We start from the raw sequence: 27378 nt of genomic DNA on the forward strand, positions 1-27378 counted from the left end.
CCAGCAACAAGATGGATTGACTCAATCACGAAAATATTGAATTGGCTGAAGCCTAAAGGCCCAAAGAGAAGACTGGACATATAAACTCAAGCACAACAATCTGAATTGAGAAGCATGCATACCCAAACTGAAGATATAGACCGAACAGCCCATCTTCAGGCTTATCAATGGCAGGTTCCTGATTATTGTGCTTTAGTCTATCAATCTTGTTGATGCTCATCCTCATCCTCTTCTTAGAGAAGTATAAGAAGACATCTCCCAAGCATAATGGTCACCACAAATGAGACTTGATGACAATAGAGCCTCGCCAAGCAGGTTGTGCCACCTCCCACTAACAAAAGCTTCATGATCCTATTGACTCAATTACCTATCTCCTGTTGTGGTCTTCAGGCTTCTAACCAGCAGGTTCATGGTTGTTGTGCTTGGGGCTATGTTAGGATCGTTATTCACGTTTTCTTCTCCAGAGCTTAATGGTCACCAGAAATCACACTTGAGGACACAAGATAATAAAGGCCTAACCAAGCAGGTTGTGCCACCTTGCACTGCTAGATGGATGAGGTATAGTCCCATGTTCTACGTTGGCTTATCTTTAACCTCTGTATCTTTGCCAGGAAGACAGTCTGTGTATACTGGTACCACTCCAATGGACATGGTCACTCCTCTGGGCAAAACGGGAAGATGCAGCTACTTATTAGCAGTAATAAAGGATGCCATCATGACTATATACATACACTTAGAAGGCTGGCAGAGGATACTGGGAGTTGCAGTTTAACAGCACCTGAAGTGCCTCAGGTTTGACTTTTCAGCCTCTTCTTCTACAAGCAAAGTTTTGCACTGATAAACTGATTCTCCCTTATTACATATAAGATGCGTTGCTAGGGAATTACAGGATATCACTGCACTTGGAACGGGGAAGAAATGAGCTGATTAAAAAGCCTCGAGTGGATCAGGAAACGGAAGATCCATATCATCTGTATAATATGACATTTCCATATCATGTACCAAAATGCATCATGTTTTATTCTAATTAGTGACCTACTTGTCTTGCAGTCTGTCAGCTCCCTGTATCTCAAGGTCCTCTTATCTGAGCACCCAGTGGGTGGCACTGTGCAGGCCTTTAGCAAAGACAGACTTTGGGTTTTTCTAAAGTCAGAATCCAGTTTCCATGGTGATAACTGCGGCTTTCGTGATGAGGTTTGTGTCAAAACAGGGAAAGGAGGACAAGATTATATTTAAACCGTTGCTGAACCGGCAGTCGCCAGTAGGGGGAAGCCATGAGTATTTACAGAAGAAGGGTCGATTGAATCAGCCTAAGAATTAAAAGTGACCTGTGTCCAGTTGGTAATGTAAAGTGTCTATGCAAACAAAAAAATTTAATTGATCACACAGATGTAATATGAAATGATGCCAATGGCTGATTTACTCCTGAAAATATTTAGTCATTCAGATGCAAGCTATATGGCAGCTCCTGCAAGTGCTGGGCCAGAACAAAACTTGGGTATAAAGTAGGTGCACCAATGATAGCATGCCTTTAAGAATCCAGGATTTGTCCTTTTTCAGCAGGATTCGGATTCGGCTTTGGCTGAATCCTTCTGCCCAGCTGAACCGGAATCCTAATTTGCATATGCAAATTAGGGGCAGGGAGGGAAATCATGTGACTTTTTGTCACAAAATAAGGAAGTAAAGAAAGGTTTCCCCTTCCTACCCCTAATTTGCATATGCAAATCAGGATACAGATCGGAATTCGGGCGAATCTTTCGCAAAGGATTCGAGGGTTCGGGTGAATCCAAAATAGTATATTCGATGCATCCCTACTTTAAAGAGTTACTGTATTAACGATCGTGATGTTTGTATCGCAAAACAGTAGTTTGCATTCAGGGTAAGGCCACACGAGGAGATTCGGGGAGATTTTGTCGCCTGGCGACTAATAGCCTCGTCTTTTGAGCGACTATCTCCCGGAACTGCCTCAGCGTTTTTCCCCATAGGTTAGAATGAGAAGACGCCTGCGCTAATGCATACGCGGCAATGAGTTTTCTATAGTCGCCCGAAGTTGCCTCTGAGGCGACTTTTCATTCTAGTCTATGGGGAAAAACGCTGAGGCAGTTTCGGGAGATAGTCGCTCAAAAGACGAGGCGATTAGTCGCCAGGCGACAATCTCCCCGAATCTCCTCGTGTGGACTAGCCTTTACTGGCTCCTGTTTGAAACTGAAGATCTGATTGGTTGTTATGGGTTACTAGACCTGATGCAGACTGTGTGCCCTTTAATATATGACCCCCCTTAGCAGGGATGAGAATGGGAGGGCTAATTTTGGAAGCCCATTTATTATGAATGCCATAAAGATTTACTCACAATGCGGCCATGTCCAACCTTTCAACTACACCTTCAAGAGGGCTGCTGGGAATTGTAGTTCACCAGCAGCTGGAGGACCCGATGTAATCATTTACTGTATTGTTGCGTGTTTGTCTGATTATACTTTCTGTGTAGCTTGGAAGGAACCTTTGCACTGTGCAACTTGGCATCTGCGTTGTTCTCCCAGTAGGTATTTGCCATGATTTGTAGCAATTGTACATAATTATTGTTGCTTGTTAATTATGGGGATTAATACTCCAAAGGATCACTACAATAGGATGCAATTACAGCTCTGTGTGATCGCTCAGTTTGCTGTTAGAGTTGCTGCCGCCTGCATGATTGCATTTAATCTCCATTCTGGGGTGTTAGGCCAGCGGGATCCCTCCGCTCTCCATCTTAATAAGGCAAAAGCCCCGATGCCCAAATTACTGTGGAATATATAGGTGCTGTTTTGCCCCACACTGGGTTGCACCAATTGTTATTCAAATTATGGTCTGGGAGTCACTGTGGGTCCTTGTACAAAGCAAGCCTTGTACTTATAGATCTACTTTGGGGAGTAATATACACCCCAATATTTGAATAATAAAAATTGGGACAGTACAGGCCCAGCTTCACCCATGAGACAAGGTGACATCCTTCACCTGCAATCACCCTGATAACATTAAAGGAAATGTAAAACCTGTCAACAAAACATTGTCTCCTCAAGATTAAGATTCTAGCCGGCTGAAGGCAGTTCGGGAGATTAGTCGCCCCAAAGAAGAGGTGATTTATCGCCGGGCGACTAAATCTCCCCGAATCTGAGCATGAATCTCTGCCCTTATTGGCTATAGACCACTGCCCACATTCCAGTAATCCAAGCCCTGTTTGGGACCTACAATTTGGGATTTATCTGCCTAAATTGGGACTGTTGAGAGGCACTTGATTCACCCTAAGGTCTTATTAAACGTTATTGACTATGGACCACGAACACAGAATGAAACTGTGCTCAGCGAATAAGATTTTCCCCCAGACCTTTCAATATTTGAATTTTGTCCAATGAGATCACCTGGGAAGGAGATGACTTTGGTCCCTAATATGTAATGATTGGTATGGGGACCCGAAACAGTGATAATGAGGTGCTAATCCAGCCGCTCTCATCTTGTTTTATACTGGGATTTATAGGATCATGTTTGGATAAATCCAGAGGAAGCCCTAGAACTGCTGCACATGGTTCTTATGTATTTTGTGTCAGTTCCTGGGTCCAACCATTACTCTGTATGGCACAGTCACACCCTGTATAGGCATTTTAGGCCACACAGTGCATTGAAAACATTGTTTCCTCAAGATGTTCCCTTATTATCGAGTAGATTAATATAATAATCCTATATAATAATCTTCAAGTGTCTCTGCGTCCAGTCCCTGTGTCTGTGGAATTGCGCTACTGCGCATGTGCCCCACGGACCGTCTCTGGCGCGGCCTGTGCGTACTTATGACTTCAGTACGCACGGGCGCAACCCTAGATAAGATGCCTGTGACCTGTCGCCTAGGAGAAAGAAGAGTTAGCTGCTGGAATTACTTGTTTGAAGAGAGGATCTGCCGCCTGCCACCTGAAGAGGATCCACCACCGCCTGAAGAGGATCCACCACCGCCTGAAGAGGATCCACCGCCTCCTGAAGAGGATCCACCGCCGGCTGAAGAGCATCCACCGCCGCCTGAAGAGGATCCACCGCCGCCTGAAGAGAGGATCCACCGCCGCCTGAAGAGAGGATCCACCGCCGCCGCCTGAAGAGAGGATCCACCGGCGTCTGAAGAGAGGATCCACCGCCGCCGCCTGAAGAGAGGATCCACCGGCGTCTGAAGAGAACATCCACTGCGACGTCTAAAGAGAGGATCCACCGCCGCCAAAGGAGAAGAAGAAGCCACCGCCGAGGAAGAAGACGTCACTAAGGAGAAACCGCGTGAAAGGGCCCCGGCGAATTTGACAGGTAAGTCCCACTGGCCACCAATGTTAACCCCCCCCTGGCCACCAATGTGTTCCCGCCGGCTTTCCTTGTGAGGCAGTTTCGGAAAACGAATCGCTCCAAGTGCCATCCTGCCGGGGATTTATATTGTAAGTGGCTGGAAGGCAGTTCGGAGAGATTAATCGTCCGAAGAAGAGGCGATTTGTCGCCAAGGGAGCTAATCTCCCTGAATTTTCCACGTGTGTCTCCACGAGTCTAATTCAACGTTGTGATACTTGAATCTTTGTGTTTATTTATGCAAATGTTTTCTGTTATGTCATTTTCCCATTAGACTTGTGTATTTCACACCATGTTGTGACTTGCCGAGTGGCACGAAGCCTTTTAGATTGGGCTCAGCCTATAAACATAAACCTGCACTGGGAGGTCCTGCCGGGTGTTTTCCTTTAATACTAAAAGAAAGCAATAAAGGAGGGAGGGTCCCAATGTGATTCATTGCAGGGACACTGTCCCAATTGTGTGTTGGTTTGCAAAGCATTCTGGGAACACAACTATAAATGAATTAATATAGATAATATATAGATTAATATAGATTAAAATCCCACCAATATACACTTTGCTGAATAGAAGAAGTCTGTGTGTCTGAGTTAAACTGATTTACAATGATTTTGCTGTTGATTGAAGTCTCCTTGTGGGACCCGGCCCTAGAGGCCCCTGCTAAGGGCAGTTTCTGATTTAAACCATAATTGACACGTTTACATCAGCGCTACAAAATATGTTGGCGCCATATAAATACATAATAATAATGAATAATAAATGGTGTGAAAGTGGGACCTCCCTGTCAGCTTCTCTAGTGGGACTTTATCTACCAATTATCACTCTTTGTGTTTCAATGTGCACGCCCCCACAGAGGCGGGGCTTACCCATAGTGGGTGGAGTTTACTGTTGATCAGGACTAAATTAGGCAGAAGTGTTTTTTGCCTGTGGCTGTCGAGGTTGACACTTGGTTTGATTCAGATAAGAACTCTATGGGGCAGGGGCCACTTACCTCTTGTACATTAAACCGTATGTTCTATTTTCGATTATACCGATATGCTCACATGATGGCTGGGGAGAGTCTGTAATGTATTCCAAGAGAATGTAAAGAATTGAGAAATAGGGTCACACTCACACTCTCTTATCTGCCTTAAAGTGTAATAGAAACTAAACTGTGCCCCCCGTAAATGTCAGTGTCATCTCATTAGAGCTAATCAGATTCCTGCCGGAGAAAACCCATTGCTGTAAGTTATGAGTATGAGTATGAATATAGCTAGACAGACAGACAGATGATAAATAGATAGATTAATTGATAGATGGATAGAGATATATATATATATATATATATATATATATATATATATATATATATATATAGAAATAAATACATAGATATAGATAGATACATAGAGAAAGATAGACAGACATACAGATACAGAGATGATAGATAAATACCGTATATACTCGAGTATAAGCCGAGTTTTTCAGCATTCAAAATGTGCTGAAAAAGTCTACCTCGGCTTATACTCGAGTCAGTGGGCGTAGCTGAGATTGCAGTCACTTTTAATCATTCCTATACCAACAGTTCGCTTGGGGAGAGACTGCAATATCACACAGCGCCCTCTGTTGGTTATATGAAAGAATAACAGTGACTGCAATATCACACAGCGCCCTCTGTTGGTTATATGAAAGAATAACAGTGATGGCAATATCACACAGCACCCTCTGCACATGATAGTGGGACAGTGGGACAATGCACACAGTAATCCGTTTGGCAATTCTCTGTCACCATCAACTTTGCAAAGAAGTCCGGATGATCGCTGGGGGGGTCGCTTTGGCAGAATGTGCGCTGCTGGGAGACAGGGCTGTAGTTGTGTCTAGGCTTATACTCGAGTCAATAAGTTTTCCCAGTTTTCGTAGGTAAAATTAGGTACCTCGGCTTATACTCGGGTCGACTTATACTCGAGTATATACGATAGATAGATGGATAGATATTTACAGATGAATAGATATAAATAAATAAATAGATACATAGGTGTAAATTTACTAAAGCCCGAAGAGGCTAACGTGACGTAATTTCGTTACTTCGCCGATTTAGTAATGGGTGCTGGCTTAAATTCGCTAGCGAGTGGACCTACTCTAGCACTACTTCGCACCCTTACGCCAGGCAAAATTGCGATCTGTTGAAGGGACATAACTACGCTAATTCACTAACTTGCGCATTTTACTGAACGTTACCTCTTGCGCCAGACTTTACTTCGCCAGGTCAGACCAGGCGAAGTTCAATACAATAAATAGGAGTTTTTTCCAAAAATAGTCCCAAAAAACGCTGACTCTTTTACTTTTTTAAGGGTGATAGGCTGAAAAACAGCGTAAATTTTTTTGGGGGTACCCTCCTTCCCCCCCTACATTTCCTAACATATGGCAACTCAACGATACAGTGGGCACATGTGTAGGGCAATAGAACACCTTTATTTTATTTTTTAAAGGTTTCCTGGGCTTGTGTAGTGTAATGTTTTTTGCTGCAGCATATACGTCCATTATATTGTATGCAAATCGCTAGCGTAACTTCGCTTTGACTAAGTAATGGTAGCGCAACTTCGCATTTTAGTGAATTTGCGTAGTGCTGGCGATACTACGCCTGGTGAAGTGCGGCGAAGCTGACGCTAGCGCAACTTCGGATCTTAGTGAATTTGCCCCATAGTGATAGCAGACATAGATAGATATAGAAATAAATAAATAGAAATAGACAGACAGACAGAGATAAATAGACAGATAAATAGACAGATATACAAATTTACAGATGATAGGCAGACAGACAGACAGACAGACAGACAGACAGATATAGATAGTGAATTAGGAATTGAGACTTGATGGATAGAGAATGTGACATTATTATCACGCAGGGGGTGCAGCAGGAGAAACCCATCAGCAGAGATAAATCCGAGGGCCCCATGATGAGAATGTTATGTGTCAGTCCTTTCCAGGCAATTAGGATTGCAAGCAATAAAATGTTATGAGGCGCGGCAGAATGTTCAGTGGGAGATTTATGCACTTTTCCTGGACACGGCCGATATGAAGGTGATATAAAGGGTAAGGAGAAGTAGTTTGCAGGATAGAAATGTTACTAACTAATGAATGCTGCCCCTATTCCTTCATAGCATAGGGCACAGCTGTGTATTGGGAAAGGGGATCTATAGGGAATATCTATTTGATACACTACCATAAATGTACTAACAGCTAAATGGGGCGTCAAGAGTTAATGCATATATATATACATATCAAACGGAGGTGCCATAGTGCTTGCTTCAAGGCCTTTTGAGTCATCTTTAACAAATCCTGGGCTGTTCCTTTGTATTCAGAAAAAAAGAATGCCTCCAATAGGCTCTGCAGTATGGAAACTCCCATCATTTATATTTATCAGTATAGCTCAACCCGTAGTGCAGGATTGTTACTGAAATGTCCCGACTTTCTCTTTGATCTCCTGCACTGAACAGCCAGAAAAAGATACAACATTTCTAAAACTTAATTGGCTTTTGGCAGAGAGCCAAGAAGACATGGCAGATGCACTTAGATACATTTGCAACAATTTAAGATAAGCAAAGAAAGAATTGTAACAATTTAAGATAAGCAAAGAAAGAATTGTAGCAATTTAAGATAAGCAAATAAACAATTGTAACAATTTAAGATAAGCAACGAAAGAATTGTAACAATTTAAGATAAACAAATAAATAACTGTAACAATTTAAGATAAGCAAAGAAAGAATTGTAGCAATTTACTATAAGAAAGAAACAATTATAAAAATTTAATATAAGCAAAGAAGCAATTGTAACAATTTAAGATAAGCAAAGAAGCAATTGTAACAATTTAAGATAAGCAAAGAAAGAATTGTAACAATTTAAGATAAGCAAAGAAAGAATTGTAACAATTTAAGATAAGCAAAGAAGCAATTGTAACAATTTAAGATAAGCAAAGAAACAATTGTAACAATTTAAGATAAGCAAAGAAAGAATTGTAACAATTTAAGATAAGCAAATAAAGAATTGTAACAATTTAAGATAAGCAAAGAAGCAATTGTAACAATTTAAGATAAGCAAAGAAGCAATTGTAACAATTTAAGATAAGCAAAGAAAGAATTGTAACAATTTAAGATAAGCAAATAAAGAATTGTAACAATTTAAGATAAGCAAAGAAGCAATTGTAACAATTTAAGATATGCAAATAAACAATTGTAACAATTTAAGATAAGCAAAGAAGCAATCGTAACAATTTAAGATAAGCAAAGAAACAATTGTAACGATTTAAGATAAGCAGGTCTCTTGGGGAAACTGTGACTTGCAACTTAAAGGTCTTCACCTTCATTAGCAAAACTGTAATAACATAAAATCCACAGAAATGTGTTCAAACTTTCAAAACCTGCCAATTTTTTTTTAATGAACATGGTAATTAGGGGTGTGTGGCCACACATGGGTGTGGTCATAAACATTTCCCAACGCTACGCGCAGCAATTCTTTTTGTCCCTCTTCTTTCTATTTCCAAAATGTTGTTAGGTTTGTATATATTCTCCCCCCTTGCTTTATGCTGCATAACTCCCGTGGGGGGGGCACTGAATTTGGTTTTGGATAATTCACCTTGGGGAAAGTGTCACCTGAATTTAGTGAAAATAGTTGGAACAGCCCCGTATAGAGAGAGGTGGGGAGTATTCCTGTAAAATAAGCTCAGCTCGGGAGGAACAGCCAGTTCTATACCCCTTAGGCTTTGTCTGGCTCTTTTCTCTTGACTCTGTGTCTGACACTCCTACTCATGGGACGCCCTGTTTGAGCTGACAGATCAGGACAAGCACCTTCATCATCCCAGCACCCATCCCAGCACCCATCCCTCCTAATAATGACAGGGCTCTGTGCTGGGTGTCAGACACCCTCGCATGCAGCCTGCAGAGGAATCCATGTGATGGGGCTGATTGTAGCGACGTGATCAGGTGAGAATTTGGGAAGGACATAGAATTTAGATTCATTAGTGGGTCCATTGACTCCTTCTTGTCTTACTATACACACTGTTTCATCCGTACACCCTCTTGTGTCATTATTATACAGCATGACATCAACATGCCTAACTATATATACTGTATAGCCATAGTACCTGGGGCAGCCTCCCCTCTTGCATGTTTCCTAGGTTCAATTCCAACCAGGGCACCATCTGCTAGGAACCTTAGATTGTAAGCTCTACTGGAACAGGGACTGATGGGAATGATGAATAATCTCTATATAGTGCTGTGTAATATGCTGCCACTATATATCTTAAGTCCAGTATTAATAATATTCATCTAATTGGTTGCTACGGGTTACCACATCCCCCTCTTGGCGTCCATCTGTCTTTTCCTAGTCCATGACCTTCCCTGAGCTGTGTTTTCAGTATAATGTTCCTTTAAATCACATAAACCAAGAATCCCAGCACCTCTTGTCACCGGGCCTCCCTGAGAGCAGAGGATTATTCACTAAATTTACTGTAGCTCTGCCGCAAGTTAATTCTCCTCTTCTCGACTCAAGTGCTGCTCCTGGTTAGACTGCGCCTCTTCCCTCATCAGAAAAATAGGTTTATATCTACATGTTATTGATAATAATAATAATATATCAGGCAAATGTGTTCAGAATGGATGCACTACTGAACATGAGCCGATGTGTATTCGTATATATATATATATAATACACAAAAGCCATGAATATCCTGTAAATTATATCCTTATAAACGGTGAGTAGTGATGTCATCAGTTATAAACGGTGAGTAGTGATGTAATTTCTGTCACATGACTCACTAAAATTTGTGTATTATAATTAATAAAGTACCCCCAGTTGTAAAATATGAGGATATTATAAGTTACCTCGGAGTTCCATGACCTGTATAAAAACACTCGGCCTTCGGCCTCGTGTTTTTATATGGTCATGAAACTCCTCGGTAACTTATAATATCCTTATATTTTACAAGAGGGGGTACTTTATTCACTATATATATATGTTCCAAAATAGTCTGCACACAAACCAAACTTTCAGTGGGTGCTGACATCAATAATTCAAATTTGTGAGGTTTTTATTTTTCACACCATCACAATCAGACGTTTCAGTCACCCATTGGGACCTTTGTCAAGGAAATACACGCACTTCAAACAGGAGTCAAAATGGTTAATCTTTATGTCACTATTTTATGTAAATAAATCCACTGCCCCAATGTGTGTTGTAAAAGTGTATAGAGCCTTGTATGGTTAGATTCCTAAAATAACGTTGCATGTATTTAACATGACTTTCAATATCCTTATAATTTACAGTAGGGGGTACATGATCCCTTATAATACATGAGTGATACTCAGAGTTCCCTGTATAACTCAACCTGCAGCCTTGTGCCTTTATATGGTCACAGAACCCATCAGTGACTTCTAATATCCTTACCATTTACAGTAGGGGGTACATTATCCCTTATAATACATGAGTGATACTCAGAGTTCCCTGTATAACTCAGCCTGCAGCCTTGTGTCTTTATATGGTCACAGAACAACCCCTCAGTGACTTCTAATATCCTTATCATTGACAGTAGGGGGTACATTATCCCTTATAATACATGAGTGATCCTCAGAGTTCCCTGTATAACTCAGCCTGCAGCCTTGTGCCTTTATATGGTCACAGAACCCCTCAGTGACTTCTAATATCCTTATCATTTACAGTAGGGGGTACATTATCCCTTAGTGACTTCTAATATCCTTATCATTTACAGTAGGGGGTACACTATCCCTTATAATACATGAGTGACACTCAGAGTTCCCTGTATAACTCAGCCTGCAGCCTTGTGCCTTTATATGGTCACAGAACAACCCTTCCGTGACTTCTAATATCCTTATCATTTACAGTAGGGGGTACATTATCCCTTATAATACATGAGTGATACTCAGAGTTCCCTGTATAACTCAGCCTGCAGCCTTGTGCCTTTATATGGTCACAGAACCCCTCAGTGACTTCTAATATCCTTATCATTTACAGTAGGGGGTACATTATCCCTTATAATACACGAGTGATACTCAGATTTCCCTGTATAACTCAGCCTGCAGCCTTGTGCCTTTATATGGTCACAGAACAACCCCTCAGTGACTTCTAATATCCTTATCATTTACAGTAGGGGGTACATTATCCCTTATAATACATGAGTGATACTCAGAGTTCCCTGTATAACTCAGCCTGCAGCCTTGTGCCTTTATATGGTCACAGAACAACCCCTCATTGACTTCTAATATCCTTATCATTTACAGTAGGGGGTACATTATCCCTTATAATACATGAGTGATACTCAGAGTTCCCTGTATAACTCAGCCTGCAGCCTTGTGCCTTTATATGGTCACAGAACAACCCCTCATTGACTTCTAATATCCTTATCATTTACAGTAGGGGGTACATTATCTCTTATAATACATGAACTTCTCATTGGCATTGTAACTTCCCAGCTATGCAGAGGTGCCATGAAGGTGCCCATATGTAATAAACATACATAAACTAAATACACAATAAAACAGAGAATTCATATATTCCCCGTTACTGCTGTGATTTGTCACCTTTCTCTGCTGTGACACTTGTGACATTTTAGAGAATTCTCATTTAGAATGCGTCGCTCTGACCTAAACAAGTTCACGATTCTAATTGGCTCGTCCCCTCATACAGAGACAGATACACGGGCAAACTCTCATCCCACACAGTGGCAGCAGCTGGCATTATTTCTGCTATGATTAAGAGCATGAAGGTGAGGTTGGCATTGTTATACAGTGTGTGGGTGTGAGATTTGGACATTACTCCTGAGTGAATGAATACTGCAGGGAGGGGGCTATCAAATAACTCAAAAGTCAGAGGCCTGACTCCCCTGTGATGTTACCCCTTCTGAGTGCACAGGGCATTGTATTGCCTTATACTCATGTTACTAATAGTCTCGCCTTGCTCTATAGCTGGAAATCTAACAAGGATCAGAGAAAGTGTCTCTCTAGGCAGAGCAGTATCACTTACCTTCGTCTGAGCTCAATCACAACATTATTTACCGGGGCACAAAACATTAATAGGATTAAGTGATTAATAAGGGTATAGGGGTGTTCATTCTTCTTCCCATAATGATGTTGGGGATTATAAATATTGGTACTTTATATGGTCACAGAGCCACAGAGTACATTATCCCTTATAATACATGAGTGATACTCAGAGTTCCCTGTATAACTCAGCCTGCAGCCTTGTGCCTTTATATGGTCACAGAACAACCCCTCAGTGACTTCTAATATCCTTATCATTTACAGTAGGGGGTACATTATCCCTTATAATACATGAGTGATACTCAGAGTTCCCTGTATAACTCAGCCTGCAGCCTTGTGCCTTTATATGGTCACAGAACAACCCCTCAGTGACTTCTAATATCCTTATCATTTACAGTAGGGGGTACATTATCCCTTATAATACATGAGTGATACTCAGAGTTCCCTGTATAACTCAGCCTGCAGCCTTGTGCCTTTATATGGTCACAGAGCCCCTCAGTGACTTCTAATATCCTTATCATTTACAGTAGGGGGTACATTATCCCTTATAATACATGAGTGATACTTAGAGTTCCCTGTATGAAGCCTTGTGCCTTTATATGGTCATAGACTATCGCACACCCTCATGTTACTTAGATGTGTAGTTATGCCTTGATTATACATGACCTTTGGAATTGGCTGTATCCATGTTGTGAAGGGTCTTCCATAGGTGTGGGGTCTTCTGACTGGAAGTTCTGTTCTAAATCCTTAGAACTTCTTATCCCATAAATACACTGGGCTACTATAATGTTTCCAGTATGCAGCAGTTGCATGAAAGTTAAGTTGACCCTACATGGACTTGGCCAACCCTGACCAAGTAAACAGCTTTTGGGGCCCGTGTCTTCCCTGTTCAGAGCTTGTCTAGAAACTCTCATTGGATGAGGAGTGTAATGGGCCCAATGACTCTGCACAGTCCCTCATGTGATTTACTGGTTAGCCTAAGTGTCATATAATCTGGTAAAATTCCCACCTGCCCTTTCTTATTCAAACCATAATATCAAGTTCTCTGGTGAGGTGCCCCTGCCACCTCCCCAAAACAACAAGTCACCCACCAACTGTGCTGAATATATTTCTACTGCTGCCCTCTGCAACTTAAGGGTCGGGGCTGACGTACCACTTTTGGGAATCTTGAAACTGTCATTTATAGACCTGCTGGATAGAATAACTTTGGGATTTAGCTGCCACATGCTCCGCTGTCCATCCCACAATAAATAACCAGTAAACATAATTCCACTTTTATTGAAAATCTTATCCTTTTATTGAAAATCTTATCCTCATTTAGCTTTGGCCTTCTCGTCTTCTTCTCATTTACCCTCATTTCACCATTTGGATTTGCTGACTAGTGATGAGCGAATTCGTCCCGAAAAATTTGCACCACAATTTTGACGCGAGCAACAATTTTTATATGCGCGACTCTTTTGTCCAAATGCATTAAAGTCAATGGGCGTCTAAATAATTTTGATGTGCGACAATTTTGGCACGCAACAATTTTTTTGTTCCAGCGAGTTTTTCCACCATGAATTTTCGCTGCAGTTTCGCGAAAACATTCGTAGTTGGCGAAGTGTGTAAATTCGCTGCTAATCCATGCCTGGCGAATAAATTCACCCATCACTATTGCCGACCAACGCACTTTATTTGCCGTTCATTAATGGATTGAAATGGGAAGTGAAAGAGGCAACTGGACAATTGACCATCTCTCTGACCAGTAATTGGGTTAAGGAAAGTTCAGCACCAGCAGATGAGCCAATATCGATCTCCTATAAATCACCTTTCTATGGCTGCCGCTGGCATATGGCCAATGAGAGTCTTAATTATGAATGGTTTTTATTGCGCCCTTATTTATTGGCAGTTTCAGGGAGCAGCTGAGACATAAGGAGATCGCAGGAGGGAATGGCACAAACCCGCGTGATTGTTTATGAGATGCAGTTGGGATTAGGGATTTGGTTTAATGCGCAAACCTCCTCGTTGGCAGTAAAACCTACCCTGCCTTGTTAAATGCCAGTCGTCTGATGCGATGCTGCTGCGGCAGAAATTGACGTATCAACGACTTGAGCGGGAAATAATGGTAGAAATGAATTACCCAAGGCTTACGGCTGTGTCCCTAAACTGCGAGACACTATCACTATTCAGCCGTATCCTTGTTCCAGGCCGAACCGAATCCTTAAAATCACATGACTTTTTGTCACAAAACAAGGCGCGGTTCAGTTTATCCCTTCCAGTTTCTAATTTGCATATGCAAATTAGAATTCGGATTCAGTTCAGTATTCAGCCGAATCTTCCATGAAGGATTCAGGGGTTTTGCTGAATACAAAATAGTGGATTTGGTGCATCCCTAGTAAATACGCACTATATTAATTCCCACAGGGCGCTTGCGAACCAGCATTCACCAAGTGACGACAGTTTTTACGTTTTTCAGCAGAAAACAACATTATTGAACTGTATGGGATCCACAGGTTTGGAAATACACTTTGCTGAAATACGCCACGTATTTTTAATATGGCGGCCAAACTCTCGATTGAGCGTATATATTGTGGCGTTTTATGCTGGTGACATAACTGCGTTGCGTATTGACGATCAGTCCGGCTACATTTTGCATGTTGCTTTTCCGCTTGGCTTTTTTTTTTTTTCACAAAAGTTTACCAAAACTTTTCCGAGCTGAATTGTGGGGAACAAGCAAAAACATAAATGCGTGATGGAAAAAGAAAACTACAGGCTGAAAACTGGTTTCATTGACATACTGTATTTAAACGATTATACTTATTTTTAAAAACTCAACTTAAAAACACCCCGTGTGCCCTCACTTTTAGGAGGTTATCTACCAAATCTGAAAGTAGTTTCTGAACCAGGAAATCTTCGGATTATTGCACTAAACCAGCACAGATCAGCACAGATCAGGATATCTTTGGGACTTCCCCATTCTACATGAACTCGGCAGATCTGAGTTGGAGGTTTTTTTTTGGACTTTAATATCCTCTGGGTTTAATAAGTTCCAAAAAATTTGATTTTTTTCCACTAAGAAAAAGTCAGATTTTATATTAAGAAAAACAAATAGAGTTTTTAGCATTTGGACTTTAATAAGAATACACCTAAGTGTCAGTAACTGTGATTTATCTAGTATTTATATCTACTATATACTATACTAGATTTCCTCTTTGATCGTTTTATTTCCCCTTTAAACAGACAGTACAGCAGAATGACACAGCTGGGTGGGTGCGTCGGAGGTTCCTTTTCTGTATAATTTGTTATCACTTGTTCAACCTGGGAACAAGGAGAATGACACAAGGGTGTTGGACATTGTAAGAATTAGCTTGTTTGCCAGTGTTACATGTAGTCAGGACAAGCAGTGGAGAGAAAAGCAAGGAGTATTATTCTTACTGTTGTCCAACTTATTATATATAGAGTGCCAATTAAATGTCATATAGCGTGTTCGAAGGATAGATTACGGTATGATGGCATAGAATGAAGTCTATGGAGCCCTAGAGCAGACTGAGATCTTTTGGAGAGCCACACCTGATCCTCTAGCCTCCAAAGTCTGGTCTATGCCTTCCCACCAGTGTATCAGGATGAGAAGTCTTGAGGATGAAAAGTCGTGAGGATGAGAAGTCTTGAGGATGAGAAGTCTTGAGGATGAGAAGTCTTGAGGATGAAAAGTCGTGAGGATGAGAAGTCTTGAGGATGAGAAGTCTTGAGGATGAGAAGTCTTGAGGATGAAAAGTCGTGAGGATGAGAAGTCTTGAGGATGAGAAATCTTGAGGATGAAAAGTCTTGAGGATGAAAAGTCGTGAGGATGAGAAGTCGTGAGGTTGAGAAGTCTTGAGGGTGAGAAGTCGTGAGGGTGAGAAGTCTTGAGGATGAGAAGTCTTGAGGGTGAGAAGTCGTGAGGGTGAGAAGTCGTGAGGATGAGAAGTCGTGAGGATGAGAAGTCTTGAGGATGAGGTTACTATCCCCATTCGAGTACTTGGATGCGTTTATGTACAGCCTGAATAGGTTTACCCAATACACAAGTAGGTATATCTCTGAGGACATGGCGTGCCAGCATTTGATTTCTTTATCTGTTTGAGACCTTTCCAATCCCAGTACCATTAAAAGTATTGAAGGATGTACAAGCACTCTTCCATAACTTCATATGGGGACAGAGAAGCCACCGCATAGCCTCTTGCCCGGTCTGACCCTGTCTGACATAAAATGCTGGTGGAGCGAGTTCTCCTTTACTACTGATGAGAATGCCACTTGCACAAGTTTAAATAAAATTTGCATTTCTGCAGATGAACTTGTAGAACGTTCCTGCGGTTCTGGCTCTGACAAATGAGAACTAATTGTCACTACGCTGCTTAAACCCGAAAACGTTGGTGCTTAGTCCATGCAGCCTCATTAAGATGCCATAGTCGTTACTGCTCTAATGAAAGAGAAAACTCCGGCTCCTGCCCTCCCCGTACAGACGTTCTCTAAGGAGCCGGTCGTTTCTTGTGTCTGGTGGTCTCACCTCACACGCACGAATGTTCCAATAACCCCCCGCTCTCACCTTGCAGGACTGAGTGATTTTAATCAGCTTGTTTACCCCTCGATACATTTACATTTTTCCCTTTCTGACACGCTCGGAGTAGCAACAAGGATGGGGGTTTAGAGCTTGCTGACAAATATATATTTTGTGCTTTTTTTCTCTGTGCTTTAATCATAAGATGCTGCGGGGAGGTTGTCAGGAATCCATGTAAACCCGTAAGGCATTCGCGCAGGTCATTTATCAAGGAGATAATATTCTCACTAACGTTAACAAATTGCTCCAGGGTTTTTTTTCCCTCCACCAATTTGCATTTTCTATTGTTAATTCAACAACATTGCACACGACAGCCTGTAATGGCCTGATAATTGCATGTTCCTTACAGGCGAGGAGAGGGCACATTATGCAGTTTTGTACCTGGCACCATCCAAGTGTGTAAGGGGGGGTCACAATGAGAGTGAACTTACTGCCACCCTTGTGAGGTGCAGAGCCAAACTGAAGTTTCAGTCAAGGGTATTGCTGTACTGGTGCCAAGTTTTATGATATTATTATTACCCCCAATTATCTCATTAGTTTATGGTATGGGTGTATATTAATATGTTTGTAAGGGCATTCTGAATTAGTAAATGATTATGTCTGAAATGGGGGAAATTGCAGGACACTCTATAGTCATCAAGAAGTAGGGAGAGATGGTGCCTATAGTAACAGTGAATAATAGTCTCTGGGAAGGGAGTGTGACTGTGGGATAGCAGGTATAGTAGGGAGAGATGGTGTCTATAGTAACAGTGGATAATAGTCTCTGGGAAGGGAATGTGACTGTGGGATAACAGGTATAGTAGGGAGAGATGGTGCCTATAGTAACAGTGGATAATAGTCTCTGGGAAGGGAGTGTGACTGTGGGATAACAGGTATAGTAGGGAGAGATGGTGCCTATAGTAACAGTGGATAATAGTCTCTAGGAAGGGAGTGTGACTGTGGGATAGCAGGTATAGTAGGGAGAGATGGTGCCTATAGTAACAGTGGATAATAGTCTCTGGGAAGGGAGTGTGACTGTGGGATAGCAGGTATAGTAGGGAGAGATGTGTCTATAGTAACAGTGGATAATAGTCTCTGGGAAGGGAGTGTGACTGTGGGATAGCAGGTATAGTAGGGAGAGATGGTGCCTATAGTAACAGTGGATAATAGTCTCTAGGAAGGGAGTGTGACTGTGGGATAGCAGGTATAGTAGGGAGAGATGGTGCCTATAGTAACAGTGGATAATAGTCTCTGGGAAGGGAGTGTGACTGTGGGATAGCAGGTATAGTAGGGAGAGATGTGTCTATAGTAACAGTGGATAATAGTCTCTGGGAAGGGAGTGTGACTGTGGGATAGCAGGTATAGTAGGGAGAGATGGTGCCTATAGTAACAGTGGATAATAGTCTCTGGGAAGGGAGTGTGACTGTGGGATAGCAGGTATAGTAGGGAGAGATGTGTCTATAGTAACAGTGGATAATAGTCTCTGGGAAGGGAGTGTGACTGTGGGATAGCAGGTATAGTAGGGAGAGATGGTGTCTATAGTAACAGTGGATAATAGTCTCTGGGAAGGGAGTGTGACTGTGGGATAGCAGGTATAGTAGGGAGAGATGGTGCCTATAGTAACAGTGGGATAATAGTCTCTGGGAAGGGAGTGTGACTGTGGGATAGCAGGTATAGTAGGGAGAGATGGTGTCTATAGTAACAGTGGGATTATAGTCTGGGAAGGGAGTGTGACTGTGGGATAGCAGGTATAGTAGGGAGAGATGTGTCTATAGTAACAGTGGATAATAGTCTCTGGGAAGGGAGTGTGACTGTGGGATAGCAGGTATAGTAGGGAGAGATGGTGTCTATAGTAACAGTGGGATTATAGTCTGGGAAGGGAGTGTGACTGTGGGATAGCAGGTATAGTAGGGAGAGATGGTGCCTATAGTAACAGTGGGATTATAGTCTGGGAAGGGAGTGTGACTGTGGGATAGCAGGTATAGTAGGGAGAGATGGTGCCTATAGTAACAGTGGATAATAGTCTCTGGGAAGGGAGTGTGACTGTGGGATAGCAGGTATAGTAGGGAGAGATGGTGCCTATAGTAACAGTGGATAATAGTCTCTGGGAAGGGAGTGTGACTGTGGAATAGCAGGTATAGTAGGGAGAGATGGTGTCTATAGTAACAGTGGGATAATAGTCTCTGGGAAGGGAGTGTGACTGTGGGATAGCAGGTATAGTAGAGAGAGATGGTGTCTATAGTAACAGTGGGATAATAGTCTCTGGGAAGGGAGTGTGACTGTGGGATAGCAGGTATAGTAGGGAGAGATGGTGCCTATAGTAACAGTGGATAATAGTCTCTGGGAAGGGAGTGTGACTGTGGAATAGCAGGTATAGTAGGGAGAGATGGTGCCTATAGTAACAGTGGGATAATAGTCTCTGGGAAGGGAGTGTGACTGTGGGATAGCAGGTATAGTAGGGAGAGATGGTGCCTATAGTAACAGTGGATAATAGTCTCTGGGAAGGGAGTGTGACTGTGGGATAGCAGGTATAGTAGGGAGAGATGGTGCCTATAGTAACAGTGGGATAATAGTCTCTGGGAAGGGAGTGTGACTGTGGGATAGCAGGTATAGTAGGGAGAGATGGTGCCTATAGTAACAGTGGATAATAGTCTCTGGGAAGGGAGTGTGACTGTGGGATAGCAGGTATAGTAGGGAGAGATGGTGCCTATAGTAACAGTGGATAATAGTCTCTGGGAAGGGAGTGTGACTGTGGGATAGCAGGTATAGTAGGGAGAGATGGTGCCTATAGTAACAGTGGATAATAGTCTCTGGGAAGGGAGTGTGACTGTGGGATAGCAGGTATAGTAGGGAGAGATGGTGCCTATAGTAACAGTGGATAATAGTCTCTGGGAAGGGAGTGTGACTGTGGGATAGCAGGTATAGTAGGGAGAGATGGTGCCTATAGTAACAGTGGATAATAGTCTCTGGGAAGGGAGTGTGACTGTGGGATAGCAGGTATAGTAGGGAGAGATGGTGCCTATAGTAACAGTGGATAATAGTCTCTGGGAAGGGAGTGTGACTGTGGGATAGCAGGTATAGTAGGGAGAGATGGTGCCTATAGTAACAGTGGATAATAGTCTCTGGGAAGGGAGTGTGACTGTGGGATAGCAGGTATAGTAGGGAGAGATGGTGCCTATAGTAACAATGGGGGTCTCTGGTCCAACTCCTGTCACCTGCCAATTGCACAAGACTCATCAGCAATGCCTTTCTACCAAAATGACTGCAAGTAAATGCAGTATTTTTGTTTTGGCATCGCTCAGTACAATTGTGAATTCACCTAGTCAGCAGGCTGAAGAATAACAATGTTCATGTTATTTCCGAGCTGCACCGAATTCACTCAGTTCCGCCCAAAAGAACAAATTTCCATAATTTGACATATACAAAAGGTTTCCATAAAAGCCATTAAGGTTACAAAACTGTATCTCTCTAATCATATTACAGTTCTTGCGCTGAGTGCAATAAACAAGCCATTAAATGAATATAGTAATTTGCTGAAATGGACGTTTATATTCTTTCATCTGCTTCTTTTTTATACTGCGTGAACGATAAGGGACAAGTAAATGAAGTGGAATTAATCGATTAGACAAAGCAAAATTACAAAACTGATGTTGAACATTGCTGTGCTCAGGTTAAAGGGAGGAGAGGGAGACAATTCATATAATTGATGTTTAATCAATACGATGGCCAATGGCTGTTTATTTCAGAGAAACGTTATACAAATCAGCGATGGATTTTAGAATTAAATAAGTTTTCCCATCCCAGAGGGGACTGGGATCAAATGGTATTGCTTGGTAAAGTCAAGCAAGTATTCCACCATGTCCCATGGAAATGTAGGCTGGAGGTCCCTTCTTTCCTTGAAGCAGGGTTGTCTTTGGTGGTGTTGATGGGGTTTTGGACAAAACCGACTTTTCCAAGCCTCATTAATTAGGATTCCATGGCCTGTGGCCCTTTAAATGCTTAAAGGTTTACAACTGAGGGCCATGAGTGCATGGATGAGAAAAGAATGGCTCTTGAGCTACTAACACATGGGTTCCATCCATTATGGTCAACCTACTTAAGCTGGCCATACATAGGGAGAACCGCTCATTTTGTGACGTCGCCAATCGAGCAGATCTCTCCCTGATATGCCCACCTTGAGGTGGGCGATGGGCCCACGATCGGATCACAACGAGAAGAATACGTGCAGTTTGATCAAGGGCCGCATCAATGAATTAAACCCAACTTTCAGCCGGGGGAAGCCTGTTGGAGGGCCCCATACACTGCCCAAAAAGCTGATGACTTAATCTGTCGGCATCTTATATCGGCTCATGTATGGGACTTTAAGTAGAATTCCAGTGGAGCATACCTCCACCATACGTCTAAATACATGGGTGGGTTGATTATCCCAGATGACCAACACACTCAGTTGGATCTGACCCTCTTGTAGGATGTTCATCTTCTACGGGTCTCGTTGGCACAAAGTAGTTGCTTCCTGCTTAAGAGTAGCTGGAACTTCCAGACTATATCCACCCTTTTCGTTGAGGGATTTCAAAGGAAAGATGGTGACATCTCTTTTTATTAAGTAATGGTCACCTGATACCAGCAGGGTGCCCTTGTAATTCCACTACTCCAAGGAGACACTATCATGGCAGGTATGTTCCTTCCCATAATTAACATAGGGAGCTCATGTTTATAGGTAGGTATGGTTACTTAGCATGCTAACTCTAGAACGGGTCAGGGGGCATAGCTATATGTGCACCAGGATCATGATCATAATGTGGCTGCAGTTTCCCAGGACTTGAACAAAGATGATCCCAAGGCTGTCCATATTCAGGGGTCCTCTTGCCTTACATGGTCTTCTTCTCATGCTTCTTGCCTGAGGGTTGCATGCTTTGGGCTACATTACCGCTCTTTATTTAGGGGTTTCCAGAGGAAGATTTTGACTTATTCCTTTTATACAGTAAAGGTCATCTAAAATCAGTGGACAGTCCTAGTGCCACTATCCTGGCAGATGTTCATCTTCTACGGGTCTCGTTGGCACAAAGTAGTTGCTTCCTGCTTAAGAGTAGCTGGAACTTCCAGGCTATATCCACCCTTTTCGTTGAGGGATTTCAAAGGAAAGATGACATCTCTTTTTATTAAGTAACGGTCACCTGATACCAGCAGGGTGCCCTTGTACTTCCACTTCTCCAAGGAGACACTATCATGGCAGGTAGGTTCCATCCCATGATTAACATAGGGAGCTCATGTTTATAGGTAGGGATGGTTACTTAGCATGCTAACTCTAGAACGTGTCAGGGGGCATAGCTATATGTGCACCAGGATCATAATGTGGCTGCAGTTTCCCAGAACTTGAACAAAGATGATCCCAAGGCTGTCCATATTCAGGGGTCCTCTTGCCATACATGGTCTTCTTCTCATGCTTCTTGCCTGAGGGTTTCATGCTCTGGGCTACATTCCCACTCTTTATTTAGGGGTTTCCAGAGGAAGATTTTGACTTATTCCTTTTATACAGTAACGGTCATCTGAAATCAGTAGTCAGTCCTAGTGCCACTATCCTGATAGAGCAGGTAGGTTCCATCCCATCGTTGACATAGGGTTCATCCAGAAGGGGTCACGGTTCTTGGACATAAGTGGGTGTAGCATCCAAAACTGGAAAATTTAATTTTAGGCCCACACCCGCCCCAATTCAAGTCAACTCTCTGGTAAACCCTGTTACCTTTAAGATTCACAAATTAGGATTGTCCCATTTAACAATGATAGGGGGAGGTGGGAATTATCAAGCAGAAGCTTTTTTATTTTAGTGTCTCCCTAATTCATAAACAAACTCTCACGTTATCTAGATTGTTTATTATGCATTTGCAACATAAAGATATCTAAGACACAGTCATTTAAAATATCACTAAAAGCCAGTTTATTAACCAATGTTTATGGGAGTATGAATGAAAGCAGATCTTCCTTTTAGTCGTCCTATTTAATTAGGAACTTTCTAATTAATGCCATGTCGTGTTGGAGGCATCGCTTATAATTAGTATAGCGTTGGTAATGAAACGATGTATGTAAGATTCATTAACTAGAATAAAACCCATCTCCAGCCTTGTTACAATGGGTTATCAAACCTTTGGAGACTGTATATTTCTACGTTAACGATTTAAATTGCCGTTTTTATGATGATATAGGGAGTTGCTGGACTCTGCAAATATCACTAGATTTTATTTTGTTAAAAAAAAAAAGAATCTACGTTAAGCGGATACACTAATTTCCTCTTAATTGCTAAGCACTAGTCTGTCATTATCGCCGAAAATTCCCATTACAAATCTTCGCTGAAAACAAGAACATTTTTAAGTGATTGTATAGTGAGTTTTAATGTGCTGATGTGGCAAATTCCGGCGTGGCGGCATTTTATTTGGGAAGCAATTTGTATACCTTTTCCCCCCCCCGAAAACTCTTTGCCAGTTGGACATTCCAAATCGCTGACACATGTTGGAATCAGTTGGTGACACCAGGGAAATCACTCAATGACTACGGCTCTTCCAGGCTTACAGTGTTCATCTGGTGCAACCAAATGTTCCTGCTATATCTGTAACTAAGGGATTCTCAGGGCCAGATTTACTCATCGGACGCCTCTACTTCCGATTGTTGCCCCCACCATCCTCCCCTTGACACTTGCACAGGTCCAGAAGAAGGAATTGAGCTCTCCTGAGTCTTTGGGGCAAATTCACTAAGCGCCGAAGCTCCTAACGCTAGCGTGAATTCGCTAGCGTATGGCATTTTCATTACTTCGCAGATTCACTAACGGACGCTGCCGTAACTTCACTAGTGTTACTTCGCACCCTTACGCCTGGCGAATTTGCGCAACGGACGTAACTACGCAAATTCACTAACGCGCAAATGATTGTGAACGCTACCTTTTACGCCAGACTTCCTTCGCCACCTCAGACCAGGCGAAGCGCAATAGAGTAGATAGGGAATGCTTCCAAAAAAGTGAAAAAATTTTCTAAGTCCCAAAAAACGCTAGCGTTTTTTCTTTATTATGGATGATAGGCTGAAAAAGATCTAAATTTTTTTTGGGGCTCCCCTCCTTCCCCCCGACATTTCCTAACTCATGGCAACTTAACTATACAGTGGGCACATGTGTAGGGCAAAATAAAAATTTTATTTGCTGTTTTGAAGGTTTCCCAGGCTTGTGTAGTTCTGCTACATATACCTCCATTGTAACTTCAATTTGGCGCCGTATGCAAATTAAACATCGCTAGCGTAACTTCGCTTTGCTTGGCGAATTAACGCTAGCGCAACTTCGCAACCTTACGCTACCCCTGAGCGCAACTTCGGATTTTAGTGAATTTGCGGAGCGCTAGCGAAAATACGCCTGGCGAAGTGCGGCGAAGCGGACGCCAGCGCAACTACGAATCTTAGTGAATGTCCCACTTTATTGGTAGATGTAAGAATGAGTGGAAGAGAAAAGACAAAACCCAAACTTTTAAAAAAAATTATTGCAGTAGGTTTTGACTCAGAGGGGCAGATTCACTAACAGGCAAATTTTTGCCAGCATCAGCTTCGCACCCCTAGTACCACTTCGCCAGGCGCTACGAATATGCTAATTCACTAAAACGCGAAGCTTCGTCCCGGGCACCGAACGCTGGCGACTTTTGGCTAGCGTTACTTCGGCTGTGCGAACATTTCATAGCGAAGATGCGCTAGCGTTCACTTGTGCCTACCAAAAATTTGCTAGTGATCTTGCGCTTAGGTCAATTTGCATAGGGCGGGAAATTTAAAGTTGTATGGACGTCTTTATAATAAATGTTGGTGCAAATTCTTGAATTTACCAATTTTTATTACAAATGTCCAGGGAACCTTAATAAAGACAAGAGAGTTAATATAATGCCCTACACATGAGCCCACTGTAAAATTAATGTTCCATATGTTATAAAATGTCTGAAAAAAAAAACGGTTACCCAAAAAAAGTCCAAGATAGGACTTTTGCAGCCAATCCCTTAAAAAAAACGAAAAATCGCCAGCGTTTTTTGAACTTAAATACATTTTGGGCACACGGGATATGATGTAAGTTCGAGATTGAGGAAGATCTAGCTACTTTTAAGCACTTTGCCTGGTCTGAGGTGGCAAAGTCAGTGCGTATTTTACTGAGGTAACATTCAGTAAAATACGCACTGAATTTGCGGAGTAACCATTGTTCGCCAGAGCGAAAAGTCGACTGGTGATAGAGTGCGAATGAACGCTAGTGAATGGGACTGTCGCTGTTCCGTACTCTTCCACTACAATTTGGCGTGTGTGGCTGTTAGTGAATTGCCGATGTCCCTGCGGGTGGCAACACTGGCGAAAAGTTGCTAGTGTTAGCCACTTTAGTGAATCTGCCCCTGGTCTTCAGAGCCTTGAACTACTAAATGAAAGTGCTGTTTTTTATTCATATCATACCTGATCAGAACAAACCCTACCCAATCCAATTTATCTAATCCCATGGAATTTGGGAACTTGGCACAACATAACTTGGCATTTGGCAACACAAAGACTGTTCTTCAGAACCTTGAACCAAGAGGCATTTGGTCATATCATACCTGATTAGAACAAACTCTCCCTAATCCAGTTTACCCATGTCCATTTGCCTGGTCATGTTAGGAGGGGGAACTGTTTCCTGATCCTGCCTTTAGCTATGTCCCCTGTAGTTCAATTATATATATATATAATGTATATAGGTATATATAGGCCAGAGCAGTCGTGCTCATGCTCCATTTTGTTAATCCCCTTACCTGAGCAGGCAGGAAAGGTAAAGTGGAACCTAGACAAGGTCAGGTCTAGTCAGGATAGGCAAACTCACTTTCATAGGTCATTTTAAGAGTCTCAGATAGTCAGGCTATTTATTAGAGCAGCTGATGCTCCACCAAGGAGTGTGAGTGAGATTAGGATCCCCGGTACCAACTGCCCAGAAGTAGGGACTAAGTGTACAGACTTAGGGATGTTAATAGTTTCCCTAGGTTCCACTTAGGATAGAGGCTAAAAGTGGGGTGTACCTTTACAAGTGCTGCTTATGTTCTCTTCCCTGCGGGTATTTATGCTGACCATTGGTACATGTGAGTAAATGCCTATCCACTGTTGTTCCATGTTCCTGCTCATCTTTATGTGAACTATGTGGATCATTCTGTTTAATAAACATGTTCTCTGGTTAAGTTGTAAGAACCACTGGCTCCCAATTATTATGCACAGTATCTATTTACAGTTGTACAACGCCCTGCCTCCACACCATTGCAACCCCTGGGAATTAAGGTCTCATCCGGAGCAAATTATTGGGGTAAAGTTCATAGTTAGAGAACGGTGCCACTCGCCTTACACTAGTTTTACCAAATATAATATTTAGTCGATTAAGTTCTTTGCTTTTTCCTCAGTGGTTTGTCACTCCCATCGATTGATTTTTATGTTCATTTTATTTTAGGAAGCTCTGCACCGAAACCTCTAAATGAGGGTTACCACAAACAATAAAAAACGTCTCATTTGTGTGTATCTTTATTATCTTTGCAGGAAGCCGACTCAACAAGGACCTGAGGCATTATCTCAACCAAAGGTTTCAGAAAGCATCTCCAGACCACGAGCTACAGCAGATCATACGAAATAATCTCTACCGCCATGCAGTGCCTTGTAAGTAATGGAGTGGTATAACTGACCTAACCCAAAGCAGCCATCACTGCTGGAGGGACAGAACTGTTCCGTACTCTTCCACTACAAGTAGTCATTATTGGCTCCAGCACCGGCAGTCAGTAAAATATAGAAGGAGATATTTATGACTTCATTTTTCACAACGAGCCAAATGTGTTGACGTGTTTCAGTGTAAGCTTCTTGCAATTGAAGGTATGGAGATTTGGAAGGAAATAGTTGTCTATATTGCCAGATTTGGTTAAGTACGAGCCTGCCTAGTCTTCTCCATTGAATACTATAGGCTCATCTTTGGATTGGTGGCCTAAAGACTGTAGTTTACACAAAAGCCCGTGTAGGAGTTGAGTAGGTATAGGTTGATTGTGTGGTTCTCCTTGCTCCTCTCACCTAGACTTCTATATAAAAGAAAGATTGCAGTGGCATCTGACTGGTGGTTCTTCATTTTGTGATCATGTTTGTTGTTGGAGGCTCTCACTCTTGTTCTTCTGCCAACATTTTCTATCCTGGGGCAATTGCCATTGCTATGTTGTAGTGCAAACCAATTCTTTACTTTGATAGAATTCTTTGGCCTCTGTAAGTAAGATCCAGTCTGTATGTGTGCCCTCCCTTGGAGTAGATCAGAGGTTGGGACAGTTGGGATGGACTATAACACTCCATAGCAGATTATGATGGAGGAGAGGGGAGTCTGTGATGCAGTCGCAGGCAGTGGGTTGGGCTAGAACCAGTGATGGGCGAATTTGTCCCGTTTTGCTTAGCCAAAAAATTAGT

At 42.2% G+C, this 27378-nt stretch overlaps 1 protein-coding gene across 15 annotated transcripts in view; it reads left to right on the plus strand.

Annotated features, from left to right (window-relative positions):
• Nucleotides 1–27378, plus strand: part of magi1.L (membrane associated guanylate kinase, WW and PDZ domain containing 1 L homeolog) — a 314414-nt gene that overhangs the window by 113903 nt on the left and 173133 nt on the right. For all 15 annotated transcript variants that reach the window (XM_041590905.1, XM_041590911.1, XM_041590915.1 and 12 more), the window contains exon 2: nt 26479–26595. In XM_041590905.1, coding sequence (XP_041446839.1) covers nt 26479–26595 — 117 coding nt within the window. The remainder of the gene's footprint in view (nt 1–26478; nt 26596–27378) is intronic.

The sequence above is a fragment of the Xenopus laevis genome, chromosome 4L (assembly GCF_017654675.1).
Source record: "Xenopus laevis strain J_2021 chromosome 4L, Xenopus_laevis_v10.1, whole genome shotgun sequence".
NCBI classification, from domain to species: Eukaryota; Metazoa; Chordata; class Amphibia; order Anura; family Pipidae; genus Xenopus; species Xenopus laevis.